This window comes from Thunnus albacares, chromosome 21 (assembly GCF_914725855.1).
Source record: "Thunnus albacares chromosome 21, fThuAlb1.1, whole genome shotgun sequence".
Taxonomy (NCBI): Eukaryota; Metazoa; Chordata; class Actinopteri; order Scombriformes; family Scombridae; genus Thunnus; species Thunnus albacares.
Genome location: NC_058126.1, coordinates 6925711 through 6946717, shown reverse-complemented (window position 1 = coordinate 6946717; position 21007 = coordinate 6925711). Strand labels below are relative to the sequence as shown.

At 38.8% G+C, this 21007-nt stretch overlaps 1 protein-coding gene across 7 annotated transcripts in view; it reads left to right on the top strand.

The window, feature by feature from the left end:
* Positions 1-21007, top strand: part of LOC122972910 (dipeptidyl aminopeptidase-like protein 6) — a 199548-nt gene that overhangs the window by 136540 nt on the left and 42001 nt on the right. For all 7 annotated transcript variants that reach the window (XM_044340331.1, XM_044340332.1, XM_044340333.1 and 4 more), the window contains 2 exons: positions 6129-6243; positions 17730-17828. In XM_044340331.1, coding sequence (XP_044196266.1) covers positions 6129-6243; positions 17730-17828 — 214 coding nt within the window. The remainder of the gene's footprint in view (positions 1-6128; positions 6244-17729; positions 17829-21007) is intronic.

Below are 21007 nucleotides of genomic sequence, written 5' to 3'. Positions count from 1 at the left end.
AACAGCTTGTGCCATATTGAGTCTGTCAAGGTGTCAGTGAACAAGCCACTGAACCTCCGGCTGCTTGTCTGGGTCTCTCTCTGGATAAGTGCATGAATTAAAAGCATATTATCAGCTAAATGCTGACTTACTCAATACTGACTGACTCATTACATTCTGTTACTGTGATCAGTTTGATTTTAGCACAAAAAAAAAAATACATTTCTTCTCTTGCTGCAGTCTGTCAGTATTCCTCCTCTGCTTCTTCATGATGCATTCAGCCTATTCAGCTCCTTCCTCCTATATTTCCAATAGCACTGTGCTATCAGTGAATAGAGATCCATGCCTATTAAACAATGTGGTATTTTTGGCAACACTATTCATTTTCCATATTGTATAATTAAACAGATGGAATAATGCATGAAAGTACAGAAAATATGCACATGCATGCACTAGCATACGGGCCCTTAAATAACAGATACCCTGCTATAGCTTTAGCGTGTTCATTGAGAGTCTGAATTAATGACCTACACCATTGCTAATGCTGGAGGCCTAAGACATTATCATTTTGTCCTCAGGGAGAATATATGTAGCTTACACACGCATAAGACATTTTAGTTTGGGCGATTAAAGCACCAAAGGGAGATGGGCCTAGCCTTCATCTCCACTTCAGCATCCAATAAAGCTAGCACGAATGGAACAGTTACTCATGCTATAGAGCTTTATTCATAACTAGTTTCTTGCCATTATGCTCATAAATTTAGATCAAATAGCTCAGTTTCATAAAAAAAGAAGTGCAAAGTGCTTTACAGGGTGATTAAAACTTAGATACAGACAGATATGTGAGCTAAACTCAACAGAAATGAATTGAGAAGATAGTGTTGGTGCTAACTTCAAATTAGCAGGCTGCCTGTGCTTTCGTTGCTGAATGCTCTTATCATCAGATATAAAAATGAGTTCTGGAAATGTGAAGTAAACAACTGTTGGGTTGATGAACTGGAAGCATGTCAGATAATCAAAGACCAGAGTTTCACAAACCAGGAGCTGGATCTTAAAATCAATGCTGTAATGAACAGGTACGGTAGCCAGAGGAGGTGTTTGAGTGTGGAGAGATGGTACTGTAGGCGTCTGCATTTTGAATCAGCCGACGCTTTATATACACACAAGGCTTTCACAGTAATCTAGCCCGGTGATGACAAAGGCTTGGACAAGTGTGTCTGAATCAGCCCGGCACAGAAAGCGTTGCGTTTTTTGAGAGACTCCTGAGAAGACGGAAGGCTACCTTGGACTTGTTCTTGTGAATAAAAATTAAAGGTGACCATCAGTAACAACTCCTGTGTTCCTGACCTGGTGAGCGTCCTTGAAGGAAAAATACCCAAATTGATTTATTTTGCCATTTCAGTGTTTTTTTTTTGTTGTTTTTTTTTCTGTGGAATGAAAAAACTTTACTTTGGTAGTTGTTTACTTTGCGAGACACTGGCAGAGTGTTGAGTTTTACACTCTCAGGGAGATATCAACACTGATGATTTCTGTGCATGCTCTGCAGATTTCAACATGACAGCTACTGAAAGCTAGAAAACTACCAGGATCTTGTTTTTATTCCGGTTTGGACCTGAATCTATCTATAGTGTCCCATCCTTTTTTTTTTCTCCCTGTCTGTCATGTTTCGGTCACGCTTCAAGCTTTCCTGTCAGTGGATTTTCCTGCAAGCCTCCCAACGCGTTATTTATTTACTGTTCCTGCAAACTCTGATGCCTGCCTCCTCTTATACCTCATCTCTCTTCTGCCATAGTCACTTGTAATCACCCCGTCATTACTTCAGCACATAAGGTCTAGCTAATTAGTCCAATCATTATCATAATTACAGATCACAGAGGCATGATCAAGAAGGTTAGGCAAGGATTTTTCAGCTTGTGTCTGCACCCTTATCCAGACTGAATAAGTGACTACCGTTATTCCCTCAGAGCCCGGGGAAACAGGAAAGAGATGTCACAAGTTGGTGTGTGTTATTGGTGAGGTTTCTGTCCTGTGCTCTTTTTGACTAAATCGTTTGTGGTCCAATTGTCAGTATGCTTCACTCCCAGCAAGATATGGATCCCGCTGCTCATTCTCTCTGTCTGTCTCTCTCTCTCTCTCTCTCAGAGGGAGCTTCGGAGGATTTTTATCTCCACCAGGAGGACGCTCGGTTACAACGCCATTACACTATTCGATGCATCTTAAAGAAATCTGAGACTATACATGCCCCCAGACACACCTGGCTGAGATCTGCACTCCACTGAGGGCACTCTTCTAGTTATATATATATATATATTTTTTTTTTTGGATAGCTTCCAATGTCAATATGTTCCCACAGAGATGCTGATCTATATGGAAATGCTGTTTGACATTGACTCTTTAGTCATTGTAACAGTGCAATAGATCTTTCAGCATGCTGGATGTTTCTGTAGCAGGAAGTGGAGAGAAAATAAGAAGTGATTTCTGTTACTGTAGACTTGCAGCCTCTATCCAATGTATGTGTGTGTGTATGTGTGTGTGTGTTGGCTTGTTCTACAGCAGTAGAGTTAAGTATTTACTGTGATTGGACAGCCCCATTAACTTTTCTACTTTTTTTCTTCAACTAGAAGGAAGCACAGTTGAGAGCACAGATGATCTCTGTCTCCGTTGTCTGTCTACCAAAACAGAAAGGTCACTCATTTTTTGATAAAAACTTCCTCCACCGCAGTCGGAAAGGTTGAGTGAATTCAAAGAAAAAAATTGCTGGAAATTGTTGGCCTGGGACACGCTGTGAGATTTGAAGCTTCAATGAGCAGCTGCGTTGATTCTTGTATAACAGATAATGGAACAAAATTGCTTGGACCTTTTTGATGGGCCCTTTACCTTTTAGCAAATCACTTTAGCTACACTCTGGAGCTTAACACACAGTGTGAGACATGCTGTAGCCCAACCAGCAGGACACTGACTGATTGATTTTATGGATATAGAAGACAATGAAACCAGGGGATAACATGTAAATATGAGAACACTTGTTTCCAGCATGGTCCCTGATGTCAGAAAAACAGGACATATCCTCTTTAGTTTAGGTTGCCCTACAGTATATCTGAATACACACACATACACACACAGATATGAGTGTTATATTTAAGACGTTGTGATGGGATCATGCCCAGCTTCAGACTGATAGATTGATAGTTATCTACAGTGCAGAAATGTTTGAATAGCACTCATAACAAACAGTCATTACTCAGCATTGTCTTCTCTTTTATTGTGCATTACACAGCTTGAGATTGCCGTCTTGCTCGCTTTACATCCCACTATTGCGTGTAAGACAAGTAGTTTCTCTCTATAGAGCCGTTTTTTTTTTCTCCAATTCTGTCACCATTTTTACATTTGTAAATCCCACTCACGCCTCCCTGCAGTCACACACTATATTGACCACAACAATCAGCAGTAGGCTCCATGCCGCTCTCATAAAAATCTCCAGTCGGATTTTCATTTCTTTTAGGAAAAAAAATAAAAATAAAGATGGTTCCGGAGCGATGGCTCAGCACAGAATTGGAGAAAATAAATCATATTGTAGACTGTCAGCTCATAACCTAACTCGCTGTGGATCTGTGAAATGATCACAGCTCAACAGAAACAATTGAACTCATGAGTGAGCAAGTTTGTTGTGTAGGTTTATAGATGGTTTCATTTTGCAATAATCTGCCCCGATCACCTCGGTTACATCAAAGACTTTGCTGTTTGTCAGTTTGATTGTGTACCTGTAGGAAAGTTGATTTAATGTTGAGTTTTATGAAGCAGAGCTGAAAGTAATTTTCATTCTCATTCAGCCTTGGTTGCCTTTTTTTACTTTCTAAGAGGTTGTTGTAATGTATAAAGTTTCTGATTGAGCTCAAGTTCAAGTTTGTTTTTGGTTTTTTGGGTTTTTTTTTCTGGTATTATTCAAAGTTATTTCTTAAATTTATGCTGTAGATTAGCAAAGTTGAAGTTTGGGTGTAAAAAGTCCTCCGTCCGTCATGAAACTCTGACGGTTAAACCATCAGTACAAAAGGTGAACAACTGTGTTTGAAGAAATCTGCTTCTTTGGTTTAAAAATGTCAACAGTACAAGCCTGTGAATGTAGGACATTAAAATCAAGTGCAACTCCCAAGAAGAATCTTGAGACATCCAATTACCGAGCTTAAAACGCCGTCGTATCTCCTTCTATCAGCTTTGTAGAAATCTGACAATATATTAAATCAGCTCACTTTTGGATTCTTGTGCCACTGTCTTCTTGTCCATATCAACGGTGGCTGTCACTCATGGTTATTGCAGTATTTAGAGCCATTCTCTATTCAACTCAGTTCATACTGGTGGCCATAAAGTAAACCTTATATTGTTTTGTTACCCAGAAGTCTCCAGTGTTTACTGGCTGATGGAACATTAAGGATATCATTGAAAGTAAAATTTCAAAAGGGGAAACTAGTAAAACACTTTCCACTCTTTCCACTTTGAAGCTCTTTAAATATGTTTACCCTACTCAACCTGTATCATAAGCCCAGTAAATCCCACCTATTGAGAGTAAATCCTCAGCACACCTTAGCTCACTAAACCGAGCGCTGCATCCAAAGCAACATGTCAAAGTTTTCTTAATCTTTTCCGTCTCGTCTCTGCCTGAGGTGTCCTTCCTCGTAGCCGTCACGGCTCTGCAATGTGACCGTACAGCTAACTAACAGGTTTCCTGTTTTAATGAATTTAGGTAATGGGCAGTCTAGTAAATAGCCCCTATTGGTCTTATCTGCAGGCTAATGATGTCTTGGGCTCCTTTCAATTAAGGTGGGATCGAGGTCACTCAAAGGTTTGCTTCATAGCTCATCCATTCGGCTTCATTAAAGCCGTAGTGTGTATTCATTAACGCCCCGGCCACAGGTCCCTGAAGCACATGCTCGGCTTCTCTTTTTATCCCCCATAAACTAATTAAGAACATATAATCCTCCACTAACAGTTTGGGCTTTGGACCCTTTCTGCAGAGTCCCTCTTGGTTAGGGTTTTTTTTTTTTTTGGCGCTGGGTATCTGTGTGGTAGCCAATCAGGGCTGAGGTGAGAAACTTTCAGGGCTGCTTTGTTTTGAAAGTCATACATTGAACCATTTTTAATCCATCTGAGTGCTTTATTGGCTAAACTGTTTGTGTCTCATTTTCTTTCAGAATTCAAGACAATTTAACAAGATCTAATAGCGGTGTAGATATATGGCCGATCCTGGTTTTAGCATCTCTTGCAGTGTTTGCTACCATAATATATTGTGAAAAATTTGTCCTCATTAATTTGTTTTTCTGAACGCAGCCACCTGCTGCAACTCGCCATGTGATAAATGCGTTTCACCTGCACGTTATTTGATTCAGGAAAGAACAAGGAGCCAGAAGCTGCTTTTCACTCCTGTATTGTTCAATTTCATATCCTGCGGTGATACTTTGTCTAGTGCCATATTCATTCTTTAAAATTCAGTTTTCACTTATAACAATATTAAACTGAAATAAGTTCATTTGTTTCTTGCTTTGTCAGTCGGCCCCAAAAAAAAAAAAAAAAAAAAAAAAAAAAAATCGCCTCAAGGTTTCTCATAACTCAGACTTGTTTTCCCAACCCCGGAGCCCCTCTCTACGCTATTGTCAAGCATGCAATTCAGCAACGTGTCGTGGGCTCCATTTTTATCTGTCACATTCGTTTGCGGGTGATGGCCGCTGATGCTCGGCTCATTAAGAATTCTCCCCCTCCTCCTCCTCCTCCTCCTCCTCCTCCTCCTCCTGCTGCTGCTGCTGTTGCCGGTGTGTCTCCTTGAGAGCCGAGGGGCTGCGACTCTGACTCACGTTCGTCCTTGACTGACACCCCCCCCCTCCAACACACACACACACATCTTTTCTTTTCTTGAGTTTGCTATTATACATCCTCTGATTCTTTCCCTTTTCCTCACTTCATTCTTGTTAGATATGGCTTGTCTCTCTTTTTTCTCATTCCCCCACGTTCCCACATATTGTTCTTTTCAATTTTATTTCATTTGGTCCTCATCTCTTTGTCGTAAATTGTACTCTGATTCACTTCCATGATAGTCTTTTTTTACTATTTCTAACCGTGTCTTTCTTCTCCTCTCTGTCTCTCTCTCTCTCCCTCTGTAGGAGCTGGTGGGCAGTAACCCTCCGCAGAGGAACTGGAAGGGAATAGCGATCGCCCTTCTTGTCATTCTGGTCATCTGCTCGCTGATCGTCACCTCCGTCATCCTGTTGACACCAGGTACACGGCGCAGGAAAGGGGAGGGGGGGGGCGGCAGCAGGAGGAGCCGCGACACCGTACACCACACATCGCTCTGTTTACACGGCTATTATTATGCACAGACATGCCCATTAGGTTTTACAATCAATCTCACCACGAACAATGCAAAGAATAATGTGTGTGTGTGTGTGTGTGTCTCCGTCCTTGTGTGTGGTCTACGCTCTCATGCGATATTTGCAGTGTCACCCACTGTAATGTCACAGTTTACTTCCACATGGACACACTCGGTCTAACGACCACTTCAGTGAAGGTCAGTAAACCTCATTGAAGTCAGCTTGCGCAACATTGCTTTCTTTATAAATGCAGTCCCCATCTGTCTCCTCCACTTAGTCCTCCTTTTCTCTTTTACACACGCAGCGCACACATTCGCCTTAGTTATTTTTTAAGGCATCTGAGTTTCGTTTCAGAATGACCTTCAGGTTTTCTGTTTGCGGATTTACATGAAAGTTTAATCAATAGGCCATCTGTTTATATTCAAGCTCGTAAAGCCCTTTGATATGATTTTCTGCTCTGCCAGAGCCAAATCAGTCAATATAACTGCCAATGTACTATAATTCAGTTACAAAGACAGTAATCACTGTGCCCTTGTTTATGATTTCTTGTCACAGAAAATTGCAGGTAATGCTTCCCCTGAAGCCAGGGGCATGGTGGCAAAGCAGGGTCAGAGATTATAAAAAATACAGACTTTTGATGTTTTTGTTTTTCTACATAATCCTCCGAGATCTAGACAGGTGTCTGAGCGAAAATATCGCCTGCGTAGACCTTAGCACAGCAGCAGGTGTCAAAGCAGCAAGGCTTAAAACACCTTGTCACCTCCTGCCTGTGACCTGTTCCTATCCCGGGGTGTTTGTTATGGACTCAGATGAACTTGAGCTGTTTAATGTGCCACTTCTAAACAACGCGGGGCCAGTGGGAGTCGGGCAGAAAGTGAAGACCGGGCAGGTGGTGTCTCCAGCTTGTACCTCGCCCTAATCCGTCCCCTCCCCGCAGCGACTCTGTGTGCTCAAGCAGAACTACTGTTCCGCTCCGAGTCTCAACACGGGCCGGGTCTTTGCAGAAGCTCCGGGGCCTCAAGCAGACTTCCCATAATAAGGCTGTTTGTAGAAGATGTTTGGTATTTTAGAGCCTTTTGGGATATTAAAATATGTTCTGCCCTCATAAAATGCAGGTCTGAAAGTTGGTGCAGATTAATTAGGTATCTCGAGCAACGGAGATGAGCTTCAGGATGATGTAGCTTGATAAATCATTCCTCAAGGACAGAAGTTTGTTTGCACAAAGACAGTTTCTTTTATTCTTTCTTGGGGTTATCGTTGTCTGGATAGACTGTTAATTGAATCCCTGGATTCTTCAAAGTCGATTGTATTTTCTGTACTCGTTGTATGAACTTAAAGGAAACGTTTACCCTTAAATACTCTTGTTCTGTCACAGATCTTCAATCTGGGATGTTCAGCACACAAAATAGAATAATTTCAATATTTCAGACTTTTAAGATTTGATGAGACTTTCAGAGAAATGGGAATTGGTGGAATGTTGATACTCTTGATACAGATTTTACCCAGAACATCCTGTCAACATATTTTTTATATGCTTTTGGTTTGGGGCTGTTTTTCATGGTTTGGTCTTGGCCCCTTAGTTCAAAACAAGGGAAATCTTAATGTCATATTTGACATTGATGTTTTAGACAGTAGTGTGCAACTTTGTGGCAACACTTGAGGCTCTTTTTTTTGTTTCAACATGACAATGCTCCCCATGCTCAAAGCCAAGTCCATAAAGGAACAGTTTGCCTAGTTTGGTGTGAAAAATACTTGACTGGCCTGCACAGAACCCTGACCTCAACCCTATCCAACACCTTTGGGACGATGTAGACATTATGAACCAGGCCTCGTTGCCCAACATTGGTATCCCAATGTCTATCCAGACCACGCCTTTACTTGAAGAGTTTACCAACTTTTATGTAAACAGTGTCACGGCTCTTGTCAATCAGATGTAATTGTCTTTTTAACATTGGTATCCCAATGTTGCTGCCCAACATTGGGATACCAATGTTACCAATGGGGAGCAAATCCCTGCAGCCAGGTTCCAAAATCTTGAGAGGAATTGAGGTAATGATATAATTATATTCTCAAATATCACATGGGTGCAATGTTAGGGGTTAGGATTGAGGGTTAGGTTAGGGGTGGCCATTAGGTGTATTAACGGAACATCTTCCCTTTTTGATCCACAGCACCTTTTGAACACATCTGAGTCATGAATGATACAGATTTTATTATTGAGTGGATTCTGGATTCTACTTAATGTACTTAAAAACTGAGTAAATGTCCATAGTGTTTGTACAATGTTTTCACACACATGGAGGCCGCAACAGTAACTTTTTCCTGTCAAGAAAAAACACTCGGAGAGTGAATTCTATAATGTGCTATAACTGGCTATTCAAATTACAAATAACCATTGAAAAGTGTATTGTATTTCACACACCATTGATGATGGTCTCTGAAGATGCAGGTTGTGGATCTGTTGCACTCTGTGTCATGTTGTACTGTAGACTATTGAGGCCGCTGTCTGTGGAGAAACTGCTACCTCTTAAGCATCACTTAAGACTCTGAACCAAATAGTGAGTCTAGCGAGAAGGCCTTCATTTTCAGGAACTAATATCAAAACAGATTTTTTTTTTTTTTCTGAAAAAATCTCAATTATTAAAACTTCTACTGAAGCTGCTGTGAATCATTTAAAGAATGTTTGGCCACTTATAAGTTAGAATAAGAAAAAATGTACACTGCAAAAAAAAGAGAACTATGTAAGTCTATGATTTAGTCTCAAATCATGTCATTTTTTCAGAAACCAATCTTTATCTCGAAACAACATAAAGGAAAAAGGACAGGTTGATTTACTGGAATCAAGAGAAATAAAGCTTGATAAATACATGAAACAACAAGCTGATTTTTTTCACTGTGTTTAAGAAAGTAATACTGTAAGGACTTAATTAGAGACAGAAAATGATAGAAAGGAATTTGTTTTGCAGTGCAAATGGGCCCAGGAGTGCAAGATACATCACTAGCATTTTTGCAACACTGTTTAAGTGCTTTAGGGAGGATTTACCTATTAAAATCCAGCAGTAAATCAGAACAACTTATTCTGCTGTAATTACACATCAAGGAGAAACATTTCGGCAACAAAAGCATCCTCCTCTAAGCAACAAACTGTTGCAATGTGAGGAGTTATGAGATAGCATGTTGTTTCCACTCAGTTAGGTGAGTTTGTTGATTGATGTTCCCCTGCCAGACAGGCCAGACAGTTTCTAACTGCTCCTGACAAGCACTTTGTTCTCACACACATGCACACACACACACACACACACACACACACACACACACACACACACACACACACTCAGAGTTTCGGTCTCATTCTCCTTTTTCCTTCTCTGACAACCTGTGTCTGCTGTAACTGATAGCTCCATATTACTAAGAGGTTGCTCTGTTCTCTACATCAATACAACTAGGTCAGATGTTCACTATTGGCATCTGGATATTCCTCAGACTGAAGGATGTCAGGCTGACTGACAGAGTGACAGCTCTGTGTGAAAGTTAATTCAACCCTGTCTCCTTGAAATTACGGGATTATGTTCACAGGCAACATTTTTTCAAACGAATTAAGCGCTACGTTTACTGTATATATATCGCACTGAGGTCAGGGTGAATGGTGGGCGTACAAGACGCTGGACTCTGACACCAGAGAGCATGGTTCACATCCTGAGTCACATGTGGTTGTTTAGGTTCAGGCAACTGAATATCATGGTCTTGCTTACATATTGATATACATGTTATGCTGCTTAAGTCATTGCGGACCTTTTTCTGTATTAAACCAAGACTATGATCTTTCTCTAACCTTAACCGAGTGCTGCCAGTGCTTAAACATAACCATTAAAAGTATAATATCACTGTAGTCTCTACTAGTTGATACTGTACAGCAACATCACATATTTTGGTGGAAAAGAAAAAAGAAGCACGTTGTCTCTGAATATTTCACTCCAACATCAGTATCCACATGTTTACAACTTACAATATGTTCATTTACTACATTTTCTCATTATGTTGAGAGAAAACATAATTCAGGGAGCATTACATTTCTAGCAATTACTGTTGCTGATTGATTGATTGATTGATTGAATTGTTTATTTAAGTGTCCTGCACCTTTCTGGTGCCCAGCTCATATGGGCTTACAAGACACTAGACAAAAATAACCAAGATGGCCACATGACATATCGTAACGTACAGTTCCACAGAGCATTAAGTTTACATGGAGGAAATGTCCCGTTATGATGGATACAATGTTCTCTGTCTTAGCCGCCAAGCATCTCCTATAAATCTCGCTACAATAAAAATTTCCATATTAAAAAGCCAACTCAACACCTCAGCATCGGATGACCAAAACAAATCAGGGTTTTTCAAACAAACAATTCCTTAAGTGATTGTACAAAGGGCGACGAAATACAAAATGAAAATCATCCTCGACAACACCAAGAAAAAAACACACCCCTTAAAAATCTTTTATAATTAGTTTTTTTCATATTTTTTCCCATTTAAACACTGCCAGGACTAAAATTCTGGGGGAGAAATTAATTTGTTCATTATTTTGATGGACTTCTAAGTAGTAAAAATGAAACATATTGAGTCTAAAATCGCTGGAATCTTCTCATAAAATAGATAGGATTACCTTTTTTTTTATTATATATTCAGCACTGCAGACTTACAGTATTTGACTTGGTCACATAAAGACACTCAAATTATCTTTCAAATTGCCGGGTTCAATGTTGGATCGAAGCTCCGTCTGCCATTGCATTGTGTTGAAAAGAGGTCGCGCCACATTAGCATATAAACTGCTCATGTGAGCTGACCCTGCTCGGGCTGACAGTTCATTTTTTTATTTTTTTTTTCCAGACTAATTCAAAGTTTCAGCCTGTGATCACAGTACTCTGTGAGGGAGACATAAAGACATACTTAACTACAGGAAATGGATTTGCCTTTTAAGAGACTGTGCAATGTATAAAAATGTAAATTTAAATGTAAACTCTCACATGTATAACTTCATCTCTTCACTGACTGCCTCTGTGTTCATTCCTTAAAGTATCATAACTAATTAAAATAAGTATTTATTCCTCTTTTAAACCTCACCATCTGATGGGAGGCTACAACTTATGTGCACTATTACATCTCCCTGCAGCCCATACACAGTCTGGTAACTCTGATAATCACACTCAAAACTCACAGAGCAGATGCCTTCAAAGGTGTTTTTGTCCCCCGATGATGAAATTGTGGGAGGAACTGATTATCAGTCGGTGTCAGTCCATCTGTTAGGCACAATATGCCACATACGCAAACATGACGTACGAGTTTGATGCAAGTCATTTGTTGTTTGCTTTAATTAGAGAATCTACTGTATACTTCGCTGTCGGTGTTAGTTTACTTCCCGGATGTTGCTTTTCATTGGGTCACACACAAACCACTGATCCCAGTATGAGAGTGTTCGGTGTTGACTGTGACAGGGAAAAACTTTGTCATTCATAGAAGATTGCTAACACTTACTGTCATCTTCTTTTATGGGGAAACAGATGCATGAAATTAATGCCAGGTAAAGTCTTTAACGCCAGCTGATGCGTTCTGCTTGAGCTAAACCAAGACAGTAAACTTCTACTGTCATAAAAAAAAATATATTTATTATTTAATCGTTTCATTTTTCTTGAGAAGTGCTTTTTTAGTATGGTTTTTAGTTTTTCCTCCATTTCAGTTTGATTTAATCTTCTATTGTTTTCATTTAAACTCTGTTTATGCATCTTTTTTATTGCGTTATGTTAATTTTATTACTTGTCATAATACCTTTTTTTTCTTGTTTTATGTTGAGCGCTTTGAATTGTCTTGTTGTTGAAAGGTGCAACACAAATAAACTTCCCTTGCTTCTCTGAATACTATTAAATAAGGTAAAAAATAAAAATAAAAACAACAACACAAAAACACAACGGATAGACGCGCACCCCGTGATGAGGGGTTGCAAGTGAAGTGCTCAGAATTAAAGCATCACGACCAAAAAAGCATTCAGAGGAAATTTAATAACAACAATTATGATAATCTTTTAAGCTTTCTGTCATTTATTAAGCAAAAGTGCAAAACATTCACTGGTTCCAGCGTTTCAGAAGCGAGGGATTTGCTAAGAGATGGTCGAATAAAACAAGCAATTTAAGGACGTTACTTTGGGCTTTGGGACCTTTTTCCCAGACATGTTTCACTATTTTCTGCCATTTTAAAGACTAAAGGATTAATGAATTACTTGCTGCTTTAATGCATTTGAGTTGAATGCCTGAAGTGGAGATGTGTGTAAGATTTCAAGACACAAACAATCTCTTATAAATATTGTAGATACTCTTGGGACATTTAGCTGTCATTAAAGTGTGAATATTGCTCTTTGGTGTTATTTTTCTGATGTACAATTTCTTATGATCACATCCAGTTGTGGAGATCTCACGCTGATCCCGAAGGCTGACATTAAACAGTTTTTTTGTTTTTTTCAGCAGTGTGTAATGTGATGTTGTTAACATGACAAGAGGGAGATGTTTAGTGTTCTTCTGTGTCGCCAGCCTCCGTCTGAACCTCCCTTTTCTTTCCGTCCATCTGCTTTTTAAAGATGATTTCTCCGACAGCTGTGAAACACGGATCAAAGCATGTCTCAGATTAAAAATTAGGGGACGCGGTCACAGTTAAGCTTTGCTGAGGAAACGTTTTTGAGAGCTCTTCCTCCAGTGTTGTAGCCGGCAGGAAGCTTGTCCCAGTGTGTCCATCATCGACATGTTTTATTGACGTTGAGACCCGACTGTCTCCACCTCATGTCAGTATAGTTTTCAAATCAATTTTAAAATACTTTAAGATATTTGTTTTATTGTCAGTTGTCCACAGTCGACTTACGACCCTCATGTGAAGAAGACTTTTGGATTAGAGGTGAAGTCTCTTCAAGAATCCAAAGCAAGTCCAGCTTCCCTTGAATTAGATACACCATAACATGAATGAATCTTCACTTGAGAATTAAGATTTGGTTGTCAAATGTCACCCTTTTTAAAGGAATAATCAATAGTCAAGATCAATGTTACTTTCATGTCTACATAGAGAATATGAAGCTAGCTTCAGTTAGCTTGTCTTAGCATTAAAACTGGAACTGGAGGAAACAGCTAGCCTGGTTCTTTCCAAAGGTAACAAAATCTACCAACCAGCACCTCTAAAGCTCACCAATTAACATGTTATAGCTTGTTTGTTTAATCCCTACAAAAACTGAAGAAATGGTTTGCTATTGTACTGGACCATTTCTTGGCTGGGACCACTTCCTTTGTTTAGTTGTTAAGTTTAGTTAGTTGATATTTCGATCAGTTGTCAACTATTAAATTAGTCACCAACCATTTTAATAATCGATCGATTGTTTGGAGGCCTTTTTTAAGACAAAAATCTCCAATATCAGCTTCTCAAACGTGAATATTTTCAGGTTTCTTCAGTATTCTGTGACTGTGAACTGAATTTCTTTGGCTTGTGGACTGTTTGTCAGCACAAAACAAGATAGAAGCATTTGAGGACGTCATCTTAGGCTTTGGGAAACAGTGATCAATATGACACCATTTCCTGACATTTTATGGACCGAACAACTAATCAATTAATCAACTATTTAATCAGATCAATCAGCAATGAAAATAATTGTGAGTTGCAGCCCTATTTTTAATATAACTTCTGCCATCAGAACTTAAAATATGTGTTGTTGTTGGGTAGACGACTCTGAAATGCTTCTAAACGCATTAACATGAGGAAGTTTTTAAGAAGCCAGATTTTCACCTGGAGGCGATATCACAAGCTTCGTGTTCCAACAACTTGAACATACTGTACAAATAATACATACAAGGTCATACTTGTACGAGGTGAAAAAACCTGGCTGCCTGGGAGGAAGCAAAAAAGCATTCACAAATCTGAAGGCCTATAGAGCGGTACAATTTTTAAAAATGGCCAGCTGTGAAGTAAAGTGTTTGCAATTATATTTCACTGCCAGCTAAAACATGCAAAATACCAGTATGGCCTTTTGATTGCTCAGTTCTAGAGTTTCCTCTGCCACCGAACAGGCACAGGCACCTTATGGAGCTTCAAACTCACCTAAAAGCTTTTTCATTATTCAGGGTTTCAATAGACACTTTAAGTGTCACATAATAGTCTGCCCCCTGATACGCTCCCTCTCTTGGAACTTTCTTCTGTGCAAGGTTGAAAAGCTTCTTAGCTCTGGTCACTTTTGGCATGAAAATGGTCACATTTTATCAGGAGATTCAGTTGAAAAAAATAGACTTTCTTTGCTTTTATGTTGTTTTTTTTTTTCTTTGAAAACAAAATCAGTTGAACCCTGCGGTGGTTTGAATAGAAGTAAAACATTTTCACTCTGCTTCTTGACTTCTATGTTTTTCAATGCATAATTTTTTATATATGCATTATTTATCAGAACACCTCCTGTATTGAGTATACAGCTCTTTTTATTAATTTATTTTAATATTATGATGTCATTCTAAACATTAAATGTTTTCTTTTTCTGTTTAAATAGATAATACCATCTATTACTTATTGCTTTCACTCCTTTTTTTCCTCATTTCAGTACTTTAAAGGGTTTTTGAGCTATGTTCTTTTTATGAAGAGTGCAAGATAATTACCATTATTATTATAATTAATAACAGTACTGCTGTTGTTATTGTAGTAGTAGTAATTGTACTAGTGCCAGAGATATGTGCATGAAACTGGCACGTTACTGTAGTTGCTTAATCCTTGTGTCAAAGCACAAATAATCAAATTTAAACATACAGTTTACATAAACAATAGACACATTAGCTCCATAGGAATAAGAGGCATTTATTGCAAATGAATAAGTTGTTTGCAACTCATTCCATTTGTAAGGAGCATACTTTATAATACTGGAGAAGTTCCAGAAATACTTGTAAACAGATTGGTAAGGCCGATGTGTTTTGTTATATAGTTCATTCCTCTGCTGTCTCAGTTCTCTATACAGCCCACCTCCACTGTCTCCAATCTCCTGTAAAGTACAGGGTTACAGATTTTTTTTTTTTTTTTGCTGTCTGTATAGACATCTTGTGAAGGAATGTAATAACCTCAGTAATCACAGAAATATTCCTGCCATTTTCAATTCAGCAGCCGCTGCACTGTATGTTCTTTTTTTCTTTTTTTTTTATCTGACTTTACCTTTTGATCTTGTCTTTTTTTTTTCTTATACTGTAGGTGTGACTCAAATGGAAAAAAATACTTCAGATGTTGTTGCAGCCAAAACTGTTGCCTCACATAGAACATGACAGCTGCAGCACGGACATAGACCAGTTTAGATTAAACATCATACATCCGATAGAGAGTCATGTAGCTAAAACATCACAGCTTTGATTCCCGTAGCAACCCCATTTTCCATCAATTAACATTTTATAAGTCACTTTTAAAGTACATTTGTACTTTTATAAGTGCAAAATATAAGTTGAAGGTGAGAAACAAAGAAGCTCATCATAATGTTGCCTTTTTGCTTTTTATCCTCCCACCACGTGTTATGGGAGTGAAATGAGTCATATTATGAATCAAGAGATGATATGATGAGCATTGATGGATGAAATTAAGCTGAAATGAATTGCACGAGGCATCTGCTGTAAATATGCACGTCTGGTCTGATGATCAGAGGCTGCACTAGCCTTAATCAAAGCCCTGCGGGTGTTAAGACGATGCTTTGCTTTGTTATTTTCATGTTTTTTTTTTTCTGTCTCTTCCCGTCTGTCACAGCTGCGCTTTCTTTGCAAGGTGAACATTTGCAGCCTACAGGAAGACGTTGTTAAGATGCTGTTGGAGATCAAAACGTTTCAAAGGATAATATATATTCTCTCCTATTTTTGTTTGTCTGAAGTAGCAAAAGAAACAAGGTTATCTGTAACTTCTTTTTTTATTGATTGCATCTAGTTTTATTTAACTCTCACGTATTTATTTCACGATATGTGTGATATATTTCTGCCATTACATACTTTAAGCTCACAAAAGACAAAGTTTTATAATATAATGGTGAGTTGGGAAACAGTCACTCTGTTTTTCTTTATATGTCACATATTGATAAGATGCATTGTGTTACTGCAGCTTAAATGTAGTGCCTACAGTAACTCTCATATAGTCCTGCTGTCATCAGAACAGCCAACCAGTCATTTTTCATCAAAATCTGAAAACTCTACTATACATGTACTATACTATACATTACCATATTGTCTCCTTTAGGCGTCCTCAATCATTGAAAATCATCCACACTTTGCTCAGGTTAAATATGGTCTGGCATGATACTTCTGGTGAAATACTCAAGATATAATTTTGATATACTGCAGTTTCCTGTCAGACAAGCTAACAACAGGTTTGGTGTGACATTATGTAGCAGTGAAACCACAGTGGCAGTGTGTTGATTACCCTCAAAACACCCTTTCAGGTGTTTTTTTTTTTTTTTATTTTGAAGAAAAAGCTTCCATTTGTCCAGAAAGAAAAAGAGCCAATTATGATGGAACAAAACTCAGTAAAAGTTTTAAAAGATACTCTGGAGTCATTGACCTGTAGAAGCACTATGGTGCACTTTTAGTAATTGGTCCTGATTGTTTGCATCTTGTACACGCAAGTGATGCGATACACAGTCCTGCCAATGGTTTCACACAATGTCACTGATCAACAGATGGTATTAATGAGCTAAGAAACACAGCAATGCACCAGCAACGCCAAGGAAAACTTAAGTAAATATGTATAAACAAAGCAGGTTACAAAAAATTGGTTTTGGAAATGTTTCATAAAGAAGAAAATGCATTTATCAGGTTTATTTTTAGACCTCCAGAATACACAGGGTTCATTTTGGTGAGAAACATACAACAAACTGAATATAAACATGAATATAAACATAAAACTCCACAGGGAATCTTCAACTGTTGTTCATAAATGATTGTTGCTCCTTTGGTTATCGCTGTTCTGTTGTGACAAGTTTGTTATAGCGAGCAAACCAGCGCTCCTGTGGATTCTTTGAAATATGGAGGCCATGAACAGCTAAAGGTCCAGACATGAGGTTTGGCCTTGGGAAACAAATTCTAACATGATTTTAATATAACATCCATGTTTTGATGTTTTCAGAAATTACAGTAATTGCTCTGAAGATAACACCAAACACAGAGTTCAACACTTTAGTCTGTTATTCATATTTAGTCTGTAACGGCTTCAACATTAGTGGGATTTTGACTCAAATAATGGGGGCTTGACTAGAAGCATCAGCACAAACATGACCTTCCTGACATGTAATTGCTAAACACAGGTGCCTCTGTTTGCCTCTATTTTTAATTTTTTGTATGTTAATGTGTTTTTTTTTTTTTCTCTTTGCAGGTGAGGATGACCGCCTGGCTCTCAAGGGCAAGGTGACTGTTGGAGACCTCTTTAGAAAAGACTTCAAGGTTCATGACCCCAACGCCAAATGGATAAGCAGTAAGTAATCCGCTGAAATATACAGGTTGTACACAGTTCAGTGAATCAGATGCTTGTTTATTTTGTTTTGTGATTATGAAATGACTGTTTATCCCACTGAGAATCAACACCAGTCTGTAGCCGTACGCAGCTTTCAGGCTCTTTTAGCTAATTGATTTGGTTTGTTGGTCAATGTAGTTGAGTACCAGCAGCTCACATAAGCAAATTCTACACTATCTAACAAGAGATTAATGGTTGAAAACCAAGATCTGAACATTAAGCGGGACATATATTGTTTCTTAACATTGGCTGACCAAACCAGGGCTTCAGTGGAGCATGAGAAAGATGACTCCAGTAGGACGTCCATGCTGCACTCTTTCTGTTGGATGTATAAACAGTCACTTAGAAACTGCATCAAAAGCTCTGATGAGTTTGTTTCTGCTTATTCTATACAAAAAAGGCATTTTAAAACTAACTTGTTAGGCTTATAAACAACTCTGAAATCCTATTTTGCATTAGGCAGAGAGTTGGAAGATACTTTTATTGGCCAGCTAGAGGCCTCTTCACCATCTGTCGACCAATCATAATCCAGAAGGGCTGCGTCAGTCGGAGTCGGCGTGAGAGGATACTCAGATACAGCGAAACAGTGAGAATAAATTACTCCTGAAAAAGAACTGATGTCAGTGAGACCAGATGTACTGTAGCACAGACAAAGTTAAAAAAAAAAAAAAGGTTGTGATGACAACACAAAACTACACAGCCAATCTGTTCCAACACCTCAGGAAACCATGGAGGGAGTTCAATAGAGAATAAAATACCAATAATCCAGTTCATCTTCAAAACCTGACAACACCTCATAAAACAGCTTCAATCAATAATAATATTAATTAGTGAGAATATTGTGCTTATTAAAGGTATTGATTGGTTATTATACTGAGAATATCACCACTTAATGGTATATTTCTGCTTTATATTTACTAAAATGATCACTGTTGTTTGTTCTTTTTTCTTCTTTTACACCATCTGTCCTTCCTTTGTCTTTGTGAAACTGCATTTCTGCACGTTGTTTATGTGTGTGTGTGTGTGTGTGTGTGTGTGTGTGTGTGTATATTTGTGTTTGTGTGTGTACCTTCTGTCTGGCGTTCCTCCAAAGGATTTATTCTATATGCTTCAATAGCTACTCAATTACCTGTAACCACGACCCTCATTTTTCTTTGATCAATGACAGTGTGTGGATGCTGCTATTGTTAAAATTCATCACCACCAATTTCAAAACGCTTGTTTTTTTTTAAATGGCGGGACGGTGACAGTATAAACACACTCGCGTCGCCGCGGGAGCCAATGAGAGGAAATTATATACTTTATTTGGTATCAAGGTAAAACAGAGACGTGATGCCGCCTCACATGTGTCAGAGCGGCATTGAAGAGAATGATCACAGCTCGGAGATGTGAGGAATCTGTACAGCTGAAGGATTAATGAGGTGGATTTTGTCTTCTCTCGTGCCCGACGAAGCTGTCTCCTCCAATCACAGCATCTAAGATGGCTCCGAGTAACGGTGCAGCTGTGAAATCTTGTCTCAAATCCTGAAATTGCACGCTTTCCCCTCCGTGATTGGCTATAATTAGAAAGCTGAAAGCCCATATTTATTATATTAGCGGCAGGAAGATGCCATTCCTCTGTTATCTCAGATGATACGGGCTGGGTAATCATCTGGCCTGATATGAGTGTTTCTTTTAGCTACAAGTCCCCATATGTGCTTAAGTATGAGGCATCTCTCATGTGGCCGATTTGTCGCCGCGACCCATAAAGGTTGTAAACAAATCGATTGCGCGTGAACGAGCCTCGGTGAACATCACAAACCGCTGTAGTGCTATACACATCTGGAAGCTGACATCTGTTCTGTAGCGTTCTCAGCAATACATCAAACAATGAATAGAAGCATTTTTTTCCAAAGCGATGAAGAGGATGAATTATATAAGATCATTATGAAAATTAATTTATTTGTTACAAAACATCCCCTTAAACTAAGAGTGTTATAAAGATGCACAAAAACAAAGAGAGGTGCTGTGACAAAGGAACTCTTTAATAATCTATACATACAGCAGCAGCAGCCACCGAGAAACAAGACTTGTCATTAGGAAAGCAGCTCGCTCTCTTTCATCTCTTCCTTTTTGTGCTGTTGACAGTACCATCCTTGATCTCGAGGTATTTTTAGTGTATCATTAGATACAGCTGACAAGGAGGAGAGAAAAAAGGGGAGAAAGAGAGAGAGAGAGATCCATCAGCTGATTATTTAGTCTTCGTCGGTGTGTCATTTTTACTAGACTCAAGGCTCTACCGACGCGCACGCTTTCAGAGCTGTCTATAGGATTTGCAATTACGGTTGGTGGGAGGCTGAAATTGAATTTTTATTTATTTTTTTAAAACCTAATTTAGCTTAGCTTTATGTTTTCTGTATCCCTGTCTGTCTCCACCTATCAATCAATTTCCAGGAGACACACTGGATACAACCTCTGGAATCCTTAATGATCATATATTAGGCTATTTTCTCCTGGCAGAATCGCTTCCTCGTGCTACTTCCTTCTTGTCCGACAGTATTAGAATAAATATATTTAAGGATCATTAGGTGCTCTTTATCTACTCTTCACAAAAAAAAAAAGTTTCTAGAGATTACAAATGACTGTTTGTGCAGCCAATGGATCATCGTTTAGAAGGATCATTTTGGTTTATTACAACGTGGGTCTTATTTTATTAGTTATGGGTATCATTACTAAAAAAACATTATACTCATCAAGTCAATACTGAGACGCAGCGGTGACAAGCACGAGCGATCAGACAATCAAATACTGGGCGTTCACACTGGATGCCAGAGGCCCGGTGTTATAAAGATGCACAGCGCTGCGTTGGTGAGGATGTGTTGCTTCAAATACAAAATACAATCTAGGAAAGATGTGTTTGATTAATAGAGCGATGAGTTTGAAGGGTTATCAGACACCAAAAATACTGCAGGGTAGTTTTAAATGATATGAGGAAGACACTCTCGAACGTTATCGCAAAGGCAATTACAGTAATTAACTCTTGTTACAAAGAATATCTCCTGTTCATGTTAAATAGTGATCTACCAGGAATGTGTACTTACATGTATTTGATTGGCCACTAGCCAGGCTCAACAGTTGCTGTCGTCTGTCAGACTTACTCG